This window comes from Canis lupus, chromosome 2 (genome assembly GCF_011100685.1).
Source record: "Canis lupus familiaris isolate Mischka breed German Shepherd chromosome 2, alternate assembly UU_Cfam_GSD_1.0, whole genome shotgun sequence".
NCBI classification, from domain to species: domain Eukaryota; kingdom Metazoa; phylum Chordata; class Mammalia; order Carnivora; family Canidae; genus Canis; species Canis lupus.
Genome location: NC_049223.1, coordinates 41,684,284 through 41,703,498, shown reverse-complemented (window position 1 = coordinate 41,703,498; position 19,215 = coordinate 41,684,284). Strand labels below are relative to the sequence as shown.

At 38.2% G+C, this 19,215-nt stretch overlaps 2 protein-coding genes and 1 pseudogene across 15 annotated transcripts in view; 1 reads left to right on the top strand and 2 right to left on the bottom strand.

Annotated features, from left to right (window-relative positions):
* Positions 1-19,215, top strand: part of CDC20B (cell division cycle 20B) — a 49,323-nt gene that overhangs the window by 9,200 nt on the left and 20,908 nt on the right. For all 14 annotated transcript variants that reach the window (XM_038530595.1, XM_038530587.1, XM_038530594.1 and 11 more), the window contains 2 exons: positions 15,160-15,388; positions 16,357-16,487. In XM_038530595.1, the coding sequence (XP_038386523.1) occupies positions 15,160-15,388; positions 16,357-16,487 (360 nt within the window). The remainder of the gene's footprint in view (positions 1-15,159; positions 15,389-16,356; positions 16,488-19,215) is intronic.
* On the bottom strand, positions 629-5,845 carry GPX8 (glutathione peroxidase 8 (putative)). Its single transcript, NM_001252323.1, is given in 4 exon segments — positions 629-1,246; positions 4,826-4,930; positions 4,933-5,086; positions 5,636-5,845. Coding segments are annotated over 4 exon segments (627 nt in total). The 5' UTR covers positions 5,840-5,845; the 3' UTR covers positions 629-1,082.
* Positions 8,649-9,088, bottom strand: LOC119876095 (annotated as a pseudogene).

The window sequence follows — 19,215 nt, the reverse complement described above, 5'->3', positions numbered from 1 at the left end:
CTCATTCATAAAATGAGTATCTATTTCATGGGGCAATAATTAGCCTTCACCAACTTGGCAGGCTGCTTTGTTAGCCAATATTTATTAGACTGACAAAACCTAAAGGTTATGACTTTGGGTGAAAAAGTATGTTGTGACTCTATCAAAGGGTTCAGTGATCGCTGATGTTTAGGACTAGTGTGATTGCAAGCCTTGCTTGTTTATATTCGGAAATTGATGACTTGGAGTTGATTCTAACTATTTCAGCCATCAGAATGGTGCATCATTGAATTCTTTCTAAAAGGCTGATCCAGTCTGAATACATAAGCAACCAAAATTAATACATAAAAACTTGAATAAAATCATCAAACACTCATAGCCTTTTCCTTACACCTAAGATTTTCACTCAGAAATAAAGACTGTGATTCAACTATTAATATTCTACTTATAAAATTTGAGTTGCTTCTGGAAAATAATAGTGAAGTATTAAAAGTGATGGAGGCTTTTTCAAATATTAGGAAAGTGTCATTTATCAATTTGGGCAGATAAAACATACTATGAACCTGTACTTAAGAAACAATAACAACAACAAAAGAAACAAAATCCTGTACATGAAATAGAAATATATAGGAATTTGAATTTCTATTTTACATTTTTCAATGTTTATTTTGTATTTTATTACATAAAAATAGCCATTTACAGTTAGTTACTCCTGAAATTTCAGTCACATACAGTGGCTTGGATTCAAACAGTGGTCTAGTGTGTTGGCATTTCCATCAAGTATAATCCTAGAAAATGTCAAGGTGGACAACAGGAAATTGAAGCACATTGGTGACTCTATATTCTGAATTATTTAGTATGTTCAAATGAAATATTTAATATATTTCATGTTGATTCTTTAGCTACTCTTTATTTTTGCTTTAGGTAACATCTCTGTCCTGGGGACATTCATTACCACTCATTGGCACGGTATCCTAAAAGCAAACAAAACAGCCCATCCTTCAGTGCCACATTTAATTGTCAGAATCTTTGAGATGAGACCATAGCCCCCTACAAACATGTCTATATTCCAATTATTGCATTTGAATGACTCACTGCCATGTTCAAAGGTCGTCTTTCTTTCTTAGGATCATTTGTCTAACCAGAGCTGCTATCTCAGGCCTGATGACTTCAATAGGTTCCTCTGGCCTCCAAGACTTCACAACTTGTCCCTCAGGGTTGACCAGATACTTCCAAAAATTCCACCTTGGTTCCTTCTTTGAAGAATCTAAAATACCAGAATATATTTTCATAAGCATAATTTTACTCTTTGTTAAGATTGTCATTTCTGTTAGTATCTGTGTAAGTGACAACTTTAGAATCATGTTCTAGGAATGTCAAAAACAAAAGGCAAAATTCCCAAACAAAGCAAAACTCAAGCTTTGAGTAACCATACTTCTGTATATTTGGTGACTTCACTGATGATTCTGCTCATCTGGAATCATGAAACAAAGTGGTTTATTTTGGATTTGTCAGTCTAAACAACAAAAAAATTTATCTTGTCACCCAAAACTTTCAGTTTACCAGCATTTTTATTTTTTTATTTATTTTTATTTTTTATTTTTTTCCCTAACATTTTTTTTAATTTTTTTTAAATTTTTTATTTATTTATGATAGTCATCACACAGAGAGAGAGAGAGAGAGGCAGAGACACAGGCAGAGGGAGAAGCAGGCTCCATGCACCGGGAGCCCGACGTGGGATTCGATCCCGGGTCTCCAGGATCACGCCCTGGGCCAAAGGCAGGCGCCAAACCGCTGTGCCACCCAGGGATCCCCTTCCCTAACATTTTTAAAGATAAAATGATGTTCGAATGGTCTTTGGTAATGTCATGTATGGAACTCTTTTCATATTAAATGCTATTTATGGGTTTTAATATTGTTACATTTTATGTAGACAAAAATGGAGAGGAATTCTATATCATATTTCTTAAGTGTTTATTTTATTTCATTTTTTAAAAAAGATTTTACTTATTTACTCATGAGAGAGAGAGAGAGAGAGAGACAGAGAGAGGCAGAGACACAGGCAGAGGGAGAAGTAGGCTCCATGCAGGGAGCCCAATGTGGGACTCAATCCCGGGTCTCCAGGATCAGGCCCTGAGCCTAAGGCAGGTGCTAAACCGCTGAGCTACCTGGGCTGCTGTAAGTGTTTATTTTAATAACGGTTAGCATGCAGGGTTAAATCATATTATTCTGAGAAATGATGCTGTCCTTTTGATATACCTTAGTTTATGTAAGTTTATGTAAGCAATGTAGATGTTTTTTCCACTTATTAATTATCCAGAATTGATGTGCATTATTGACTAACATGCGAAAAAATATAAATAACTGTAGTTAAAATGTATCGTGCGTCTACTATGTACCTAGTAAAAGAAGTACCTAGGTACTATGTACCTAGAGCTCATTGCTCTAAATGGATCCTTTCATTTAATCTTTCCAGCAACCCCTGTGAGGTGGGGATTATCATTAACCCCATTTTACAGATGAGAAAAATGGAGTCCTAAACTCAAGGCCTCATGGCCAGTGAGTCGTAGAACCAGCACTGATACACAGGCCTTCCTACTCCTATGGAAAAGCAAGCAGATTTTAGGAGGATGATGACAAATTCGTTTTTGTATAGGAAGGGATTCAGGTGTATATGGGACATCCAATCAGAGGAGGCGCTGAATGTGTGGCTTTGGAACTTAGAAGAGAGGGCTCAGTCAGGGAAAAGGGTAGAATAAGAAGGGCCCCAGTGGATTGTGGCAGAGTCTTGAGGATCAGCAGCGTTGAGGATTGATGGAAAGGAGGAACCTGAAAAGAAGAGAAGATGCCAGCGTGGCAGTCACTGGTACCTGTGAGGTTCGTGGGACTTTTGCTCCTGGAGCACAAAGCCAGACACAATGATCTGAGAAGGGCATTGAGACAGGGAAGCAAGATAACACGTGTTAAACTATTCTTTCAGAAATGGTGACTAAGGAGGTAGAAGGAACACACTGCCTGGAGTTTAAGGTGGGGAGGCATACTTTGCTTTGTGCTGGTTTCGAAAAAGAACCGATGACGGAGCATAGATTTAAAATAAGAAATAAAAGTAGCCTGATTACTTATATATGTTTTACTCTGTGTACTGTGCCAAGCATTTGAATTTATTTCATTATTAGAGAAAAATATTTCTGATCAGTGCAAACTTCAGTGACTCAGTATGAGCATCATATTACTACATTAGAGCCTTCTTAAAGTCGTTTTGAAAAACTGCCATTTTCTGTAATGGAAAATATGTCTCTAAAGATAATCCGCGTCAAGGTGGAGCTCTCTCTAGTTGGCCCAACATCTCGGTGGGAATTAGGAAAAGACACCCCATCTAGCCATGCCTTGCTATGTGCCTCCTGATCCGGGTGCCCTCTTTACTGGGACCTGCACATACGTGCAGAGTGGTCCTGTCTGTGACCACATGATCAGTGGTCCATTTTGGCTAGTTTTAGAAGATCTAATTTTTATTTGGCTATGATTACAGAGTCTTTGTCTCTGGAGCTTCATCTAACTTCAATGAGACCTTACATCACTGTTACTTTTTTTTGATTACACAAGGTAGGTGGAGTTTCAGAAGCTTTTTTTTTTTTAGTGATAAGGGGAAGACGGTAGGAACCATTATGCCCACATATTTGGCTGCTATAACTGAAAATGAGTACAAGGACACGTGCTCTGGCTTTTCTTTCCTCGGTGTATCTTGGAAATAAAAGGAAGGAAGACATCACTCTGGTTGCTACTCAGGGCATTATTCATTATATTAATCTTCCCTAGAAATTAAATATAATGTTTTTAAAAGATTCTGATTTCACACTTAAATTTTATAGAACATAATGAGCTGATTTACTGGACTTGATTGCTGGTTGAGGTCACAGTTTTATCAAAACTCAAATTATCTATCATGAAAATAGGACCGAGGATAGCATCTGCATAAGTCAGATGAGAGGACATTACCTGAATGTCCTTTAGAATAGTGTTTGGCACAGTATAAGCAGCATATAAATACTTTACTTTTACTGTGAATACACTTAATCCTCCAAACAATCTTAGGAAGTAGGCACTATTGATAGTTTCATTTCACAAATGAGGAAGAAAGCATAGAGGAGTTAAGTGATGTACCTGAAGCCACACAGCAAAAGCAACAGAGCAGGGTTTTGAAGCCACGTAGACTGCGGCTAAAACCTATGCCCTCAGTTGCTATACCTGACTACCTTTATGCTAACCAACCCTGGAAAATCTTTTAACAGATTTCTGTAACTAGCCTAATTTTAGAAACAGCGTAATACCTCCCTCCTCCAAAAAAATTCCTTATATTCTGTTTTGACTTTTAGCAAAAACCTGGTGAACTGAGATATTACTTATCCTTGAAGATAGTATCTCAGACAAGTAAGGCAACATAAAATTAACCCCAAAGATGTGTCTAACCAATAAGCCCAACAATATCCATGAGACATAGGTAGCATTAATAACGAGGAGGGACATTTCCCCGAGTGCTATTTTGTAAAGATATTTTGTGAAGATGGCCATGACCATACTTCAAGAAAATTCTTCAGGAAAATGATCATAAGGAATAAAATACATTGGAGTAGACTTATTTTGCCATTCATAAAGCTAAAACATTACTTCAGGGAAGCACAACTTTCTAAAGAATTACAAAGGATGAGATTCTGGCTCTGATAGTTTTATCAAACTTTCCCACTAAAACATCTCAAATGAAATAGAAAAATATGGTCCTCGGTTATTTGCTTTAAAAATGAAAAGCAATTAAAAAACATTAAATCGGTGAGGCAAGGGGGATATTTACCAACAAGAAATCTAAATGCAGGGTCCGCTTCAGATCCTAGGATCTTAATCTTGTGGAAGATGGGGAATGTCGCTCCGTAGTTATTTCTTGCAAAAGACACCACTTCTTGCTTGGGCGGGGCTCCGATTCCCCGAACTGATTGCATGGGAAGGCCAGGACGCTGAAGTGGAATGGTCCAAACTCCTTGTGCAGTTCCTGCAGTGCTAAGTAATTTCTGTCTGTGAGTTGGCAGTCACTGGCCACGTTTACAACTAGTGTAACCTCCCGGAAAAAGAAAAAAATCCAACCGGAAAGTGAAGCAAATAAAAGATTAAAAAAAAAATTCTGCAAGTGGTTAAGATCCTAAATCATTTTGAAGCAGATGGTTATTTTGTATTTTTAGACCTATTCAATTTTATTGAAAATCAGAACGTGGATGCATGAGTTAAGACTCTGAAAGATCACTACCATCAAATAAGCATCAGGCACAACAGTTTACTTTTAAATAAAAGCTAGTAAGAACATAGATAAGAGAGCTTTTTAATGGTGCTAGATTATGGAATTAGTATTTTTTAATGTCTCCATATTCACATTACTAAATATAAGAGTTTCCTAAACAACTTAAAGTATTAATTCAGCATGGCCCTGAACACAGAGTTTATCAAATAGAAGTAGATACTCTGAGAACTCTGATGGCTACAGTGATACAGTAATAATATTTCTTTGAAGACTAAATTATAACTTACGACCCTTTAACAATGAAAAGTTGATTCCATTAAAATACACAGAGAACATGAACAATAGAAAAGAAAATCAGAAGATGCAACTTACTTTGCCTTTAAACTTTTCCAGAGAAACCGTTCTTCCTTTTGCATCTTTCACTTCAAAGGTATAAAAGCTGTTGATTTTAGGTTTTAGGAATTTTAGTTGTAGAAGAAATAGCATTACGGTGCATAGAACCATAGACAGTAAAACTGCAAATACCTTTGCTTTCGACCCTGAACATCTTAAAGGGTAAGCTGTAAGAGGCTCCATTTTGGATGATTCTAGAGAGAAGTCTCAGCAGGCTGGAATTCAAGGAGGAGCTGAAACATGAAACCGGCTCAGTTTAACGGAAAACCAGGAAGGACAGACTAGCTCCTTCCACTGCTCAGGAATAGATGGGGAACGGAGTGAAACTCCTGGATAAAATAAAGAGGGCTAAGGAATTTCAATGTATTTATGATGGCTCATTGCAATCTTTCTAGAATAATCCGGATAGCTCTTTTAAAGAGCTCTGTTAAAGAGCTCTTTTGATAGCTCTTTAACATTCTTCTGATGAAATATTTCACCAGAAGATGGTGCCCTTGTAGGGTGCGAGCTGTGGATTAAGTGATCCCAGTAACTGGTTAAATGTAGGGCAGTGGGTAAATGCCAGTCCAGAATAGTTCAGAGTGTAGATTGAATGCAGCCTATTAATATGAATGTATTGCCCGAAGGAATTTAATGGTATATGTATGCATTAAACTTGCTACATGAGTTCTAGGAATTTACAGTGGAAAGGGCAGAGAAATACGTGAAGGAAGGGGCTGCTTACTCTGACTTCATCTAATTAAGGCAATGCCAGGTAAATATAGTAAAAATAAAAAGATTAAACACGATGAAGGCCTTAATGAGCCCTCTTCTATCATAAACCAAACTATAGTCCAGTGTTTTTCAAATTTTAGATCATGACCCCCAGTAAGAGATGCACTTTACAATTTAACTCACTACACAGACATATGTAACTGAGAAGTTTCATGAAACAATACTTCCCCTTTGAATTTTGATATACTTATGGCAGTTTTAAAATGCCCTGGTTCTGACTCCTCACAATGATTTCACAGTTCACCAGTGCGCTGCAACCTGTAGATGGAAAAAATAGTGAATTCTATAATAAATAAGGAATTTAACATTTTAAAAAAATATTTTATTTATTCATGAGAGACACAGAGAGATAGGCAGAGACATAGGCAGAGGGAGAAGCAGGTTCCATGCAGGAGCCGGATGTGGGACTCGATTCCAGGACCACAGGACCACGCCCTGAGCCGAAGGCAGTTGCTCAACTGCTGAGCCACCCAGGCGTCCCAAGAATGTAGCAATTAAATTAGACAATTCTACCAAGAAGGCAAAAACAAACAAGGAAACCCCCCAAACCCACCTGTACTTAGGTTTGTCATCTAGTTGCTTCATTTTTTATTTTTATTTTTCCCAGGGCTGTTGCCTCTTACAGGAGGCCTTACTTTCCTGTTGAAGATTTCAGGGGTAGGAATGGACAGGAAATTGAGAGCTGCATGTTCTGACATCCACGGTTCCTTCGGTCACCTTAGACTCTTCCCTAAGACAAGTTTCAAATTAAGGTGCTTCGTTCTACTTGGGCCTGACTCTTGATGCGATGGTGTTCACAGAAAATGCTAGGAACAAGTTCATGAAATGACCTGAAGAACCGTGGGAATGCCCTTTCCTATCCCGATTAGGTCTTTGGAGCTTTAGAGGATGTGCTCAGGAGGCTGACAGCTCTGCTTCTGGGCCCTGCTTCTGTGATGTGTGCTTATGGGTGTAGTTGAGCCAAACCTTCATCTTAGACATGTACAGACACTGGTAAACCGTGTTATTCCCACTCTTGGAGCCTGATAAGAATGGATACAATAAGGGCACCTGGGTGGCTTAGTGGTTGAGCATCTGCCTTTGGCTCAGGGAGTGATCCTGGGGTCCCGGGATCCAGTCCCACATTGGGTTCCCCACAGGGAGCCTGTTTAACCCTTTGCCTATGTCTCTGCCTCTCTCTCTTTCTCTCTGTGTCTCCATGAATCAAAAATCTTTTAAAAAAAGAATGGATACAATAGAAAAGTATTCTCCTATAAACATAATTTCTAGTATAAAACAAAAATGTTTAAAATGATACAAAACATGTATCACCTCTTAACTATGATAGTATTACTGGGGTGCTCTCTGGCTGAGTTACTGGAAAAGCCAAACTTTATATGACACCCTGACCTAAATTCTCTGGCTCTGCTGCTCCAAGTGCGGTCCTAGGGCTTGAAGCCCTGCCATCGCCTGGGGCTTGTTAGAGATGCAGCGGTTCAAGCCCCGTCTCAGACTTCCTGAATCAGAATCTGCATTTTTACAAGATCATCTCATGACTCAAGTGTGCCTGTAAGTTTGAGAAACTTTAGGCCTCAGTCTTTTTTTTTTTTTTTTTTTTTTGGTTTTCAGAGTAAACAGGTTTTCTGGTTTCTGTTTGTCTTCCATAGTAGACATGTTTCATGACTTTATGTCTACTCCAGGTACTTTGACTAGCTCCTCAGGCTGTTGTTCAAGGAAATGGCTCAGGAACTTGAGTTCTAACAATTAAAAAAAAAGAAGTTAGTTCATAGAACACCTGCTGTAATTTGAATTGTGTGAACTCATCCCATTATAACGGGGCTTTGAGGGAGAGGGCAGAGGGTTGCCTCTGGGAGAATGCTGATTGACCACACCCCAGGCAGGGCCCCATAGGGTGATATTACTTTGGTAAAATCATATAATACTTTCTACTTCATTGCTTTGTAAATACAGAAACTCCCATCAGGTGATCCAGAGCTTGGTCTTTGAGAATGCCAAAATTATAGAGTATAAGTTTACAAGAGATTCTGTACAAGCCTGCATGCCAGTTATTAACCAGAAATAAAACATTTGTGCAGACTTGATGTTGCATGTTGGTTTGTCCAGCAAATTCACACTATAAGGAAACTACTTTGAAAGCTTAAATAAAGTTTCTTGTCAGGGCTGAAATCAGTTTGTTAATTTTATGTTTCTTAAAGTTTAAACGCATTATATATGCTTTTTATTGAAGGTGGTTGACACCTTTATTGCTTTGGAGTTGGGGGTACAGGTGCTCAGGAACTGTTGGTGGGGTGGTCTGCTTCCTCCTCACCACCCCAGGCTTTTGGTTGCGCAGGATGGCCCTGGCTCTGTGAATGGCAGCCATGCGCAGAGCTGGGCAGTTCTTGTTCTTGCGGATCATGTGTCTGATGCTGCTGAGGGTGGTCCTGGGCTTCTTGTTGATGGTGGTCTGCATGTAGGAGGGGACAGGTTTTTGCTGGCTAATCTCCACTTCATGATCACCACTATATCCCTGCCCTGGGCTGCTGGCTCCATGCCCACAGTCTTGTGGTAAATCAGCCAGTTGTAGCAGGAGTCGAGAGCCTTCAGGTTATTGCGCGGGGTGCTGCATGTCTGCTTGTTTCTCTTGATCAGGAAGCTGGAGCAGTTCTGCATGAGCATCCATACAGATGGGCAGAGATGGCCGCAGCTCCTCTGACTACTGCGGCTGGAGATGTAAAGATATATACTTGTATATATGTGTGTGTGTGTGTGTGTGTGTGTGTATGCTTTTAAACCTTAAGTGCTTTTTATATATGAATATTTAAGCATACATATACTTTTTATATATGAAGCATATATATAATATATGAACATATATCTGTATAGGCCCATTAACTAGATATTCAAGAGAACAGTTTGGGTAACTCCCAGCCCAGGTGTTACTAAACATTGATAGATAGATTCTGGCCTTTAGGCATTTCTTTTTTCTTCATTTGTCAGAGTCTTTCTCTGTATATATTTTGATGTCATCATTTATTAGTTTTCCGGGAAATCTGTTGTCATTGTTTCCATGTTCTTTCTATACTAAAACTGTTCTCGATTTATAAATATATCAACATTGCAAATTTCTCTGCATAGGAGATAGTATGCTAGAAAAATCAAGAGGAGTCTTTCAGGAGATCAAGGAGGGCTTGAGAATAAAGGACGGGAAGAGAATAATGAGGTGGAAGGTCAAGGGAACATACAGTGGCAAGAATGGGATAAAGCAGTTGACTCAGTGAATCAAGCATCTTGGACACTGTAGAGGATACAAAAAAAGTGTCAGTGATGGAGCCAGTGTCAGACAAGTTTGAAATCAGTTTTGGAGACAAGGAAACAAACATGAATAGGGGAACAGATATGAGGCAGCAAATCACCGACTGCTAAATAAAAGACTTATGTTTGTAGAGAGCTTTATATTGTACACAATTATTTATAACATATATATATATAAATATATATGGATATAAGCATACACACATATTAAAAAGAACAATGTGTAGTATAAATCTCTCTATAGGTAGAATGCAGTAATGCTTTCAAACAGGAAGAAGTTAATAACATCACAGAACAAGTAAGTAGAACAAGCAAGAAGAGAGTTTAGGACTTTCAACTTTACAACCCAAATTATTTCAACTACATTCAACAGTTTCTCTGTAATAGACACCATGTGTTTACTCAGAAGAAAACATGGCAGGTGAGATTACTGTAGTACTCTGTTGAAGGGGTTTCATTCATCAGGAGACATTTAGTTTTTCAAGAAATCACTGAATGGGTCGGAAGAGGAGAGGGAGTGGAGAACAGCAGCAAAATAGCTTGGCCAAATGTATTGAAGTTATCTGGGAGGGTCACAGAGTCCACAGAGTAACAAGTGAAGATGTGAGGTGATAGCATTATCTTAAGGAAGGCAGCTTTGGGACAGGTGCTCAAGATGCTCTGTGGCCCCCCAGTGGCAGGCACTGGCAATGGAGAACTAAGTAAACTATCTGAAAATTATCTCTAAGTTCTTGCTTGTGTGGTATTGCCCACCAGGATGAGGAGATATTGGAGGTTCAGAAATAAGAAGATGGACATTTTAGGGGCACCTGCATGACTCAACTCAGGCAGTTAAGTGTCTGATACTTGATTTCGGCTCAGGTGTGATCTCAGGGTCCTGAGATGGAGCCCTGCATGGGATCTGTGCTGGGTGCGGAACTTGCTTAAGATTCTCTCTCTGCCCCTCCCTGTTCCCTCTCTAAAAATAATAAATAAAAAAAGGGAAACAAGCCAAGTTCTTAGAGTATTGAGTCATTCATCCTTTTCCCCTTTATCTTACTTTGTCTATTTTTTCTTATCTTCCTCTTTCTCTTTATTAATACCTACTTCAGGGATGCGTGGTTGGCTCAGTGGTTAAGTGTCTGCCTTTGGCTCAGGGTGTGATCCTGGGGTCCCAGGATCGAGTCCCACATCGGCTCCCTTCATGGAACCTGCTTCTCTCTCTGCCTATGTCTCTGCCTCTCTCTCCGTGTCCCTCATGAATAAATATAAATAAATAAAATCTTTTAAAAAATCTACATGAGTTGTTTAAAACTATGTGACAGGCATGTCCTCAGCAAGAGATAGGTCCTGGAATAAAAGTTTAAAACCACTGAAGATGAAATATCACAATCTACTGCAGTGATCCCTAACCTAGAGTCATTTGCATACAATCTCTGTGATTTTTGCCATGTGTCCTGTTAGTTACTTCACATTTTTGGTTCAGATTGATTCATTTATTTTACTCAAAACATTTTTTTTTTAGAAGGGAAGATTTCTTTCTTTCTTTCTTTTTTTAATATTAGGGAGGGAGAGACAGAGAGGGCTAGGGAAGGGCAGAAGGAGAGGGACAGAGAGAATTGTGGAGCCCGACATGGCACTCGATCTCATGACCCTGAGACCATGACCTGAGCCAAAAACCAGAGTTGGATACTCAACCGACTGAGCCACCCAGGTGCCCCTATAAGAGATTTTATATCAACATTGGAAACCCTATAAAATTTAAAAATGCACACTAAAACACACAACTATTAAAAAAAATGTCCATCTGTGTCACTATGGACCGTATGTCCCTACGGGAGAGACTGATAGAACTGTACTTCACATTCAAACCATTGTAGGAAATTATGCTCTAACTCTTTGGAAGTTCTTTGTGCCGAGTAAAAATTTGCCTTCTCCCCTTTATCAGTCCCGGTCTTGTCAAAAAGAGCAATACAAAGTAAATTTTTCTTTGTTTCACAAATTGCCTTCCTTTAAATGTTTCAAGATGGTTCCTATGGGTCTTCTTGCCTCAAGACTAAAATACCCCTGATACCCCCACTCCATTCATGTGCTGCTCCATTGCTGTGTTCCCTGATCTTGCTTCACTGCAGTCCCTTTCCTCTAAATGAACTCAGGTTTAGAATCCTGGCTTGCTCATCATCTTCTTAGGGAACGGGTCCAAGCCTGGACACAGTTCTCCAGATGGGGCCTGACCAGTGCAGAGACAATTAGGTTTCCCAGCTCTTGTTTGACAGTTTTTCCCTTAATGAGGTCTAAAATTGTATTGCTTTTTTAAAAAAGTCATCTTATTATGCTATTGATTCATATTCTGGTGGTGAGTGTCTAATACTGCCAGTCCTTTTCACTGCATATCAGCTCTTTCTCATGTGCAATGAAAAATAATCATTATTGCATTAGGATTCTCTAGAGGAACAAAACCAATAGAATATATTTAAGTATATATATATGAGGTTCACAAGGTTATGGAGGCTGAAAAGTCCCACAGTCTGTCACCTGTAACCCGGAGAACCAGGAAAGCCAGTGGTAAAATTCAATCTGAGTCCAAAGTCCTGAGACCTGGGGAGCAGCTGGTATAAATCAAGAAGTACAAAGGTCTGAGAAACCAGGAGGTCCAATGTCTGAGGGCAGGAAAAAAATGGACATCCTAGAGAGAAGAGAGAAAATTTGCTCTTCTTTTGCCTTTTTGTGCCATTTGGGACCTCCAATGGGTTGGTTGATGCCCACCCACAATGATGAGAGTGGATCTCTTTACTCAGTCTACTGAGTCAAATGTTAGTCTCCACTAGAAACACCTTCACAGCCCTATGCAGAAAAAGTGTTTCACCAGCTCTCTAGGCATTCCTTAGTCCATAGAAGCTGATGGATAAAATTAACCATCACAGTTATTAAGCTACCAGACTGCCCAACCTGCCTTGGAATAGGGAGGAAAGGAATGTCAGAGACACTTTCCTGATGTGATGGCTGATCCCAGCTGTGAAGGTGGGCTGGAACTTACCCTGGCAGAGAATTGTAGAAGAGCGTCCAGGTGGGGAGATAGTATGGAGGATGTGACAGGAGATGAGCCAGAGAAACATGCACCTGCCAAGACAATGTAAGACAATTGATGGGAAATCTCTTCATCATTTTTCGAGACTGATATATCATTTACGAATAAATAATTTATTTTGTATAATGTGTGTATATATACATACACAAACATATATCTTCCAGTTTGCTTGTCCACTTCTTTGCTGTTGGACATTTGGGTTATTTCTACCTTTTGGCTATTGTGAATAGTGCTACCATGAATAGCCACGTACCTGCGTTTGAGTTTGAGTACCTGTTTTCATTTCCCTTAGGTCTATACCTAGCAGTGAAATTGCTCAATCATACAGTAATTCTAGGTTTAATTTTCTGAGGAATTGCTGTTTCCTACAGTAGTTCCTCTTTATGTCCCCATAAGCAATGTACAAAGGTTCTAATCTCTTCACATTCTAGCTAACATTTGCTATCTATCTATCTATCATCTATCTATCTATCTATCTACTCTCTGATTAAAGACAGCCCAGTGCGTGTGAAGTGGTACTTCATTGTGGTTTGGATTTGCATTTCCCTAATGTATGTCCTAATTTCTTTTTTCTTTCTTTCTTTCTTCTTTCTTTCTTTCTTTCTTTCTTTCTTTCTTTCTTTCTTTCTTTCTTCCTTCCTTCCTTCCTTCCTTCCTTCCTTCCTTCTTTCTTTCTTTCTTTCTTTCTTTCTTTCTTTCTTTCTTTCTTTCTTTCTTTCTTTCTTTCTTTCTTTCTCTTTCCTCTCTCTCTCTTTCTCTTTCTTTCTTTCTTTCTTTCTTTCTTTCTTTCTTTCTTTCTTTCTTTCCTTTCTAATTTCTAATGGCTGCAGAGTACTCCCTTTTAAGGATGTCACACAGTCTACTTAGTCGATTCTCCGCTGGTAAACATTGAGACGTTCCCATCTTTTTCCCTCTATAAACATATAGACTGCAGTAACACCTCCATGTTCTCTCCTGCGAGTGTGGACTGTGGAGCCAAACATGAGATTAGGGTATAGCATCTCCACTTACTCATTGTGTGGTCTTAAGCAATTCACTTAACCTCTAAACCTCAGTTTCTTCATTGGTAAGTGGGAATGAATAACAGACCTGCTTCACAGGTGTTTCTGAAGATTAAATATGAATGTATGTAGACCTTTTAACATATGGGTTCATATTGTGGTAAGCACTCAACAGATTTTGGTTTTGTTCATCTTTACTCATATTTTTTATTTCTTCCTTAAATTCTTAGAATTGACATTACTGGGTCAGTAGAGGTTATACACGTATTTGAAGGCTTTTGACACACATTGCTAAATTGTCCTTTCTAAATATTAACGTATGCTCTACCAGCAATGTATGCCAGTGTTTGTTTCTGGCAAACAAACAATCTTGGGGCTTGTCATAAAAAAATCATTGCTAGCATTTGGTTATTGTTTTAGATAAGCATTTCTTTGATTACTAGTGAGGTTGAATATTTGGGGGCATTTATACATCTCTTTTGTGAATTGTCTTTTTAGGTCTTATACCCTATTTTTTTTTCTATTTGGCTTGTACATTTTTTTTTCTATTTGGCTTGTGTTCTAAGAGTCTTTTACATAAGATATTAACCTAACATTCCTAACATTTTATTAAAAATATGATATATTTCCAATTTGTCATTCGCATTTCAGTTTCACTTAGATACATGGCCTGATTCACCATTTTAGGATCTGTAAATACCAAACTCCTAGGGTTTCTTGGAGGGGATGAGATGAATGTTGAACAACTTGAGCCTCAGTTATCTCAATTTTGAAATGAAAAGTTTGGACTAGAAAATTGCTGTTTACTTCCAGATTTGCAATTTTGTGATTTTATATAAACATTTTGTATGTTTAATATATAGCGTTATTTCAACTTCATATTTTATATTGATAAGTAATTGTAATAACAACCATAAACATAATTACTCCATAAGCTGCTTTTATATGTCTTGAGACCCTTGAACAGAGAGGCTTTAAGTGTATACACACACACATACACAAACACACATTTATATTTGTATAAAATAACGTTCAGATCACAAAAATTAAAAATCTGATATATAGGGATCCCTGGGTGGCGCAGCGGTTTGGCGCTTGCCTTTGGCCCAGGGCGCGATCCTGGAGACCCGGGATCGAATCCCACATCGGGCTCCCGGTGCATGGAGCCTGCTTCTCCCTCTGCCTATGTCTCTGCCTCTCTCTCTCACTGTGTGACTATCATAAATAAATAAATAAAATTAAAAAAAAAATCTGATATATAATTTGTTTTATACAGGATGAGTTGTTTATAATTCTCCTTTAAGGAATACTTACTTTTGCATCACTGAGGCCACTATAAATTACAACTTTTTTTTCTTGTTAAATAGATATTTGATGAAATGAAGATTACATATTCTAGCTTCAAGAGCAATTTTGTGAAGAGGCTGTCGGCGGAGGTTCCCGTTGCCAGTAGCCCAATTGCCACCAGATGGCGGCAAAACCAAGCTCGGGATCCGGCGGCCTGCTCCTTTGGGGAAGAGTTTTCAACCACTTACCTCCCAGAAGCATCTGGATCCGTGCTGGAGAAAACACCCGAGAAAGAGACTTTGGTTCTAGGTGAGGTAATAGAAATTCCACAGACTATTTAAAAAATGTTAATGAAATATAAATTCCTGAGAGAATCTTTGTGTCGTAGAACTATCCAGTATTATTATCCATTAATCAAGAGCTTTCCTTTTTTTCTTACTTTGAATAAGAAATTTCCAAGGTAGTGGCAGAGGCAGGATATGAAACAGAAACAAAAGACAGTATTGTATTTCAGGTGCATTTGTGAGATTTGCATTTGTGTATGATTCCTTTTGTAAAGATTATAAATATATATAAAAGATTTTTCAGTGGTCCCTTGGGCCCTCTGATGAACACGTGATATGAACAAATACGTAGTTTTAGAGGATGACTTGACAGGGTTTTCTGGTAGCAAAAGTCTGGTAAAGGGCTTTCTCAATCTTGAGAAGAGGACAGATATGAATAATAATGATGCAAATAATATTGATTCTATTACTTTAATTTAGAAAGGATTTCACTGATGTGATCTCAAAGTATCTTTACAACATCTTTCTATAAAAGGGAGAGGGAGAGGCAAAGTAATTGGCTCATGATTATAGAGTGGATACCGATGATTATGAAAGCAAGCATCCCACAGTGATTTCCTGGCAGGATGATCATACCGTGAGCAAATCAGACATCTTTGCTTTATCATCTTAAACTAAGGAACTGTTTGTATCTATTCTTCAAATGTGCAAATGTGTTCTTTCCATGCAGAGATTAAGTATTTCTGCTGATGCTGCAGTGAGAGTCAGGTCTTCGATCTTGGCATTTGCTACAGAGGCCACTGAGGCAATGCTTACTTACGACCATGGCGTTCTGGATAAGGCTGGCTCTCCCTCTTTTACTCACCTCTGCCAAATTTTGGAGAGATGACGGCCTGTGTCTTCACATTCTATTGTGAAAGGTGCAATGGGTTGACCACTAACCAAACTGATTATCTTGTTTTGAAAAACAAAAGCTAAATATTTTTCTTGCAGGGTCCTACCAAGAACCACTGAAAACCCCCATCAAAGGAAGTTTTGAAACAAATAACTCTGCCCTCCGTTTTTGCAAGGCACCTCATGCATTGGACAGAGGCTGGAATGAAAACATTGCCTCAAAAGGCCAGGTAGGTAAAGAAAGAAAACTGAAGATCTCATATCCTGAGAAGCTCCAGACAAATAAATCCCAAATGTGAGAAAGGAGCTGGCTTAGCTGCTCTTACAAATCAGTAAGAAAATGAGTGAGTGAAGGACATGAATAGGGGCACTTTGTAAAAGAAATATAATATCTAACAAATATACAAATCTAGTTAGTATCAATCAAAAAAAGTGAAAATGAGACATCAAAAAGGTAAACATTAAGATGACATGGTGCTATACAGAGAAAACCCTAAAAGACTCCATCAAAAGACAACTAGAACTGATAATAAGTCAATTAAGTAAAGCTGCAGGATACAAAGTGAGTATATAGAAATCTGCATTTCTTTTGAAATCTGCTGCATTTCTATCTAATAATAATTAAGCAGCAGAAAGAGAAATTAAGAACACAATCCTATTTACAGTTGCACCCAAAACAGTAAGAAACCCAGGAATAAACTTAATTAAGGAGGTTAAAGACCTGTACTCTGAAAACTATAACACACTGTTGAAAGAAATTAAAGATGACACAAACATGGGGCAGCCCCAGTGGCTCAGCAATTTAGCACTGCCTTTGGCCCAGGGTGTGATCCTGGAGACCTGGGATAGAGTCCCATGTCGGGCTCCCTGCATGGAGCCTGCTTCTCCCTCTACTTGTATCTCTGCCTCTCACTCTCTCCCTCTGTGTCTCACATTAATAAATATTTTAGTATATGTGCTGCCGAAGCGAGCACTCACATTAATAAATAAATAAAATCTTTTTTAAAAAAGATGACACAAACAAAAAGATATTCCATGTTCATGGATTGGAAGAACAAATCTTGTCAAAATGTCTATACTACCCAAAGCAATTTCCAGATTTAATACAATCTCTATCAAAAGCCCAACAGCATTTTTCACAGAACTAGAACAGTCTTAAAATTTGTGTGAAACCACAAAAGACTGAATATAAACTTGAAAAAGAAGAACAAAACTGGAGGTATCAAAATCCCTACAAATCTGTAGAAATCAGAATAATAGGGTACTGGCACAGACATATACACATAGATCAATGGAACAGAATAGAGTCCAGAAAGAACCCCATGGTCATATGGTCAATTAGTCTTCGACAATGGAGGCAAGAATATGCAATGGGAAAAAGAAGGCCTTTTCAACAAACTATGTTGGGAAAACTGGACGGCTACGTCCAAAAGAATGAAACTGGACCACTTTTTTACACCATACACAAAATAACCTCAAAATGGATTAAAGACCTAAATGTGATTTCTGAAACCATAAAATTCCTAGAAGAAAACATAGGCAATAATCTCTTTGACATCAGCTGTAGAAACATTTTTAAAGATATGTTTCCTCTGTCAAGGGAAACAAAAGGAAAATCAAATTATTGGGGCTACACCAAAATAAACACCTTTTGCACAGTGAAGGAAACCATCAACAAGACCAAAAGGCAAAAAAACCAAAACAACAACAACAACAAAACAAAACACCAAAAGGCAGCCTATCAAATGGGAAAAGATATTTGCAAAATATATATCTGATAAGGGATTGGTATCCAAAATTCATAAAGAACTGATGTGACTCAACACCAAAACCCAAGTAATCTGATTAAATGGGTAGAAGACATGAACAGAAATTTTTCCAAAGGAGCCTTACAGCTGGCCAATAGATATATGAAAGCATCCTCAACATCACTTAACATCAGGAAATGCAAATGAAAACCACAGTGAGATATCACTCCAGCTTGTCAGGACAGCTAAAATCAAGATAAAAAAATAACAAGTCTTGGCAAGAATGTGAACCAAAAAGAGCCCTAATGCCCTGTTGGTGGGAATGCAAGCTGGTGCAGCCACTGTGGAAAACAGTAAATGGATGTTCTTCAAAAAATTAAAAATAGAATTAACCCATGATCCAGTCATTCTCCTACTGGGTATTTACCCAAAGAAAGCAAAAACACTAATTTGAAAACATACATGCACCTATATGTTTATGGCAGCATTATTTACAATAGCCAAGATATGGAAACAATGCAAGTATCCACTGATAGATGAATGGATAAAGAGGATGTGGTATGCATCTACACATATAAATAAATGAATATGTACATATACATACAGTGGAATGTTACTCCTCCATAAAAAAGAATGACATCCTGCCATTTGCAACAACACAGATGCACCTAGAGTGTATTATGCTGAGTGAAATAAGAGAAAGGCAAATATCATATGATTTCACTTATATGTGGAATTTAAGAAATAAAGCAAATGAACAAAAAAAGAGACAATAAAAGAACAGATTCTTAAATACAGAGCACAAACACCGTTACCAGAGGGACGGTGGGTGGGGGATGGATGAAATAGGTGAAGGGGATTAGGAGTACCTTTATGATGGGCACCGTGTAATGTATAGAATTGTTGAATCATTATATTGTGCATCTGAAACTCTTAGAAAACTATATGTTAATTATACTTGAGTTAAAAATAATAAAGATTTTTTAAAGAGGTAAAGATTAAAAATATAATGAAATTATACGTACTATGGTATGCTTCCCCTCAGCCAAAAGATTTCTTGTATAATCATTTCCAGTTATTCAGTGACTTGGTCTGCCCTCTGGGGTTTCCAGGATAAGTTAAATTCTTTGTCTATAAGATGGTCATTTTTTTCCTCTAAGATTTATTGATCTATTTTGGAGAGACAGAGTGTGCAAGTGAGGGGAGAGGC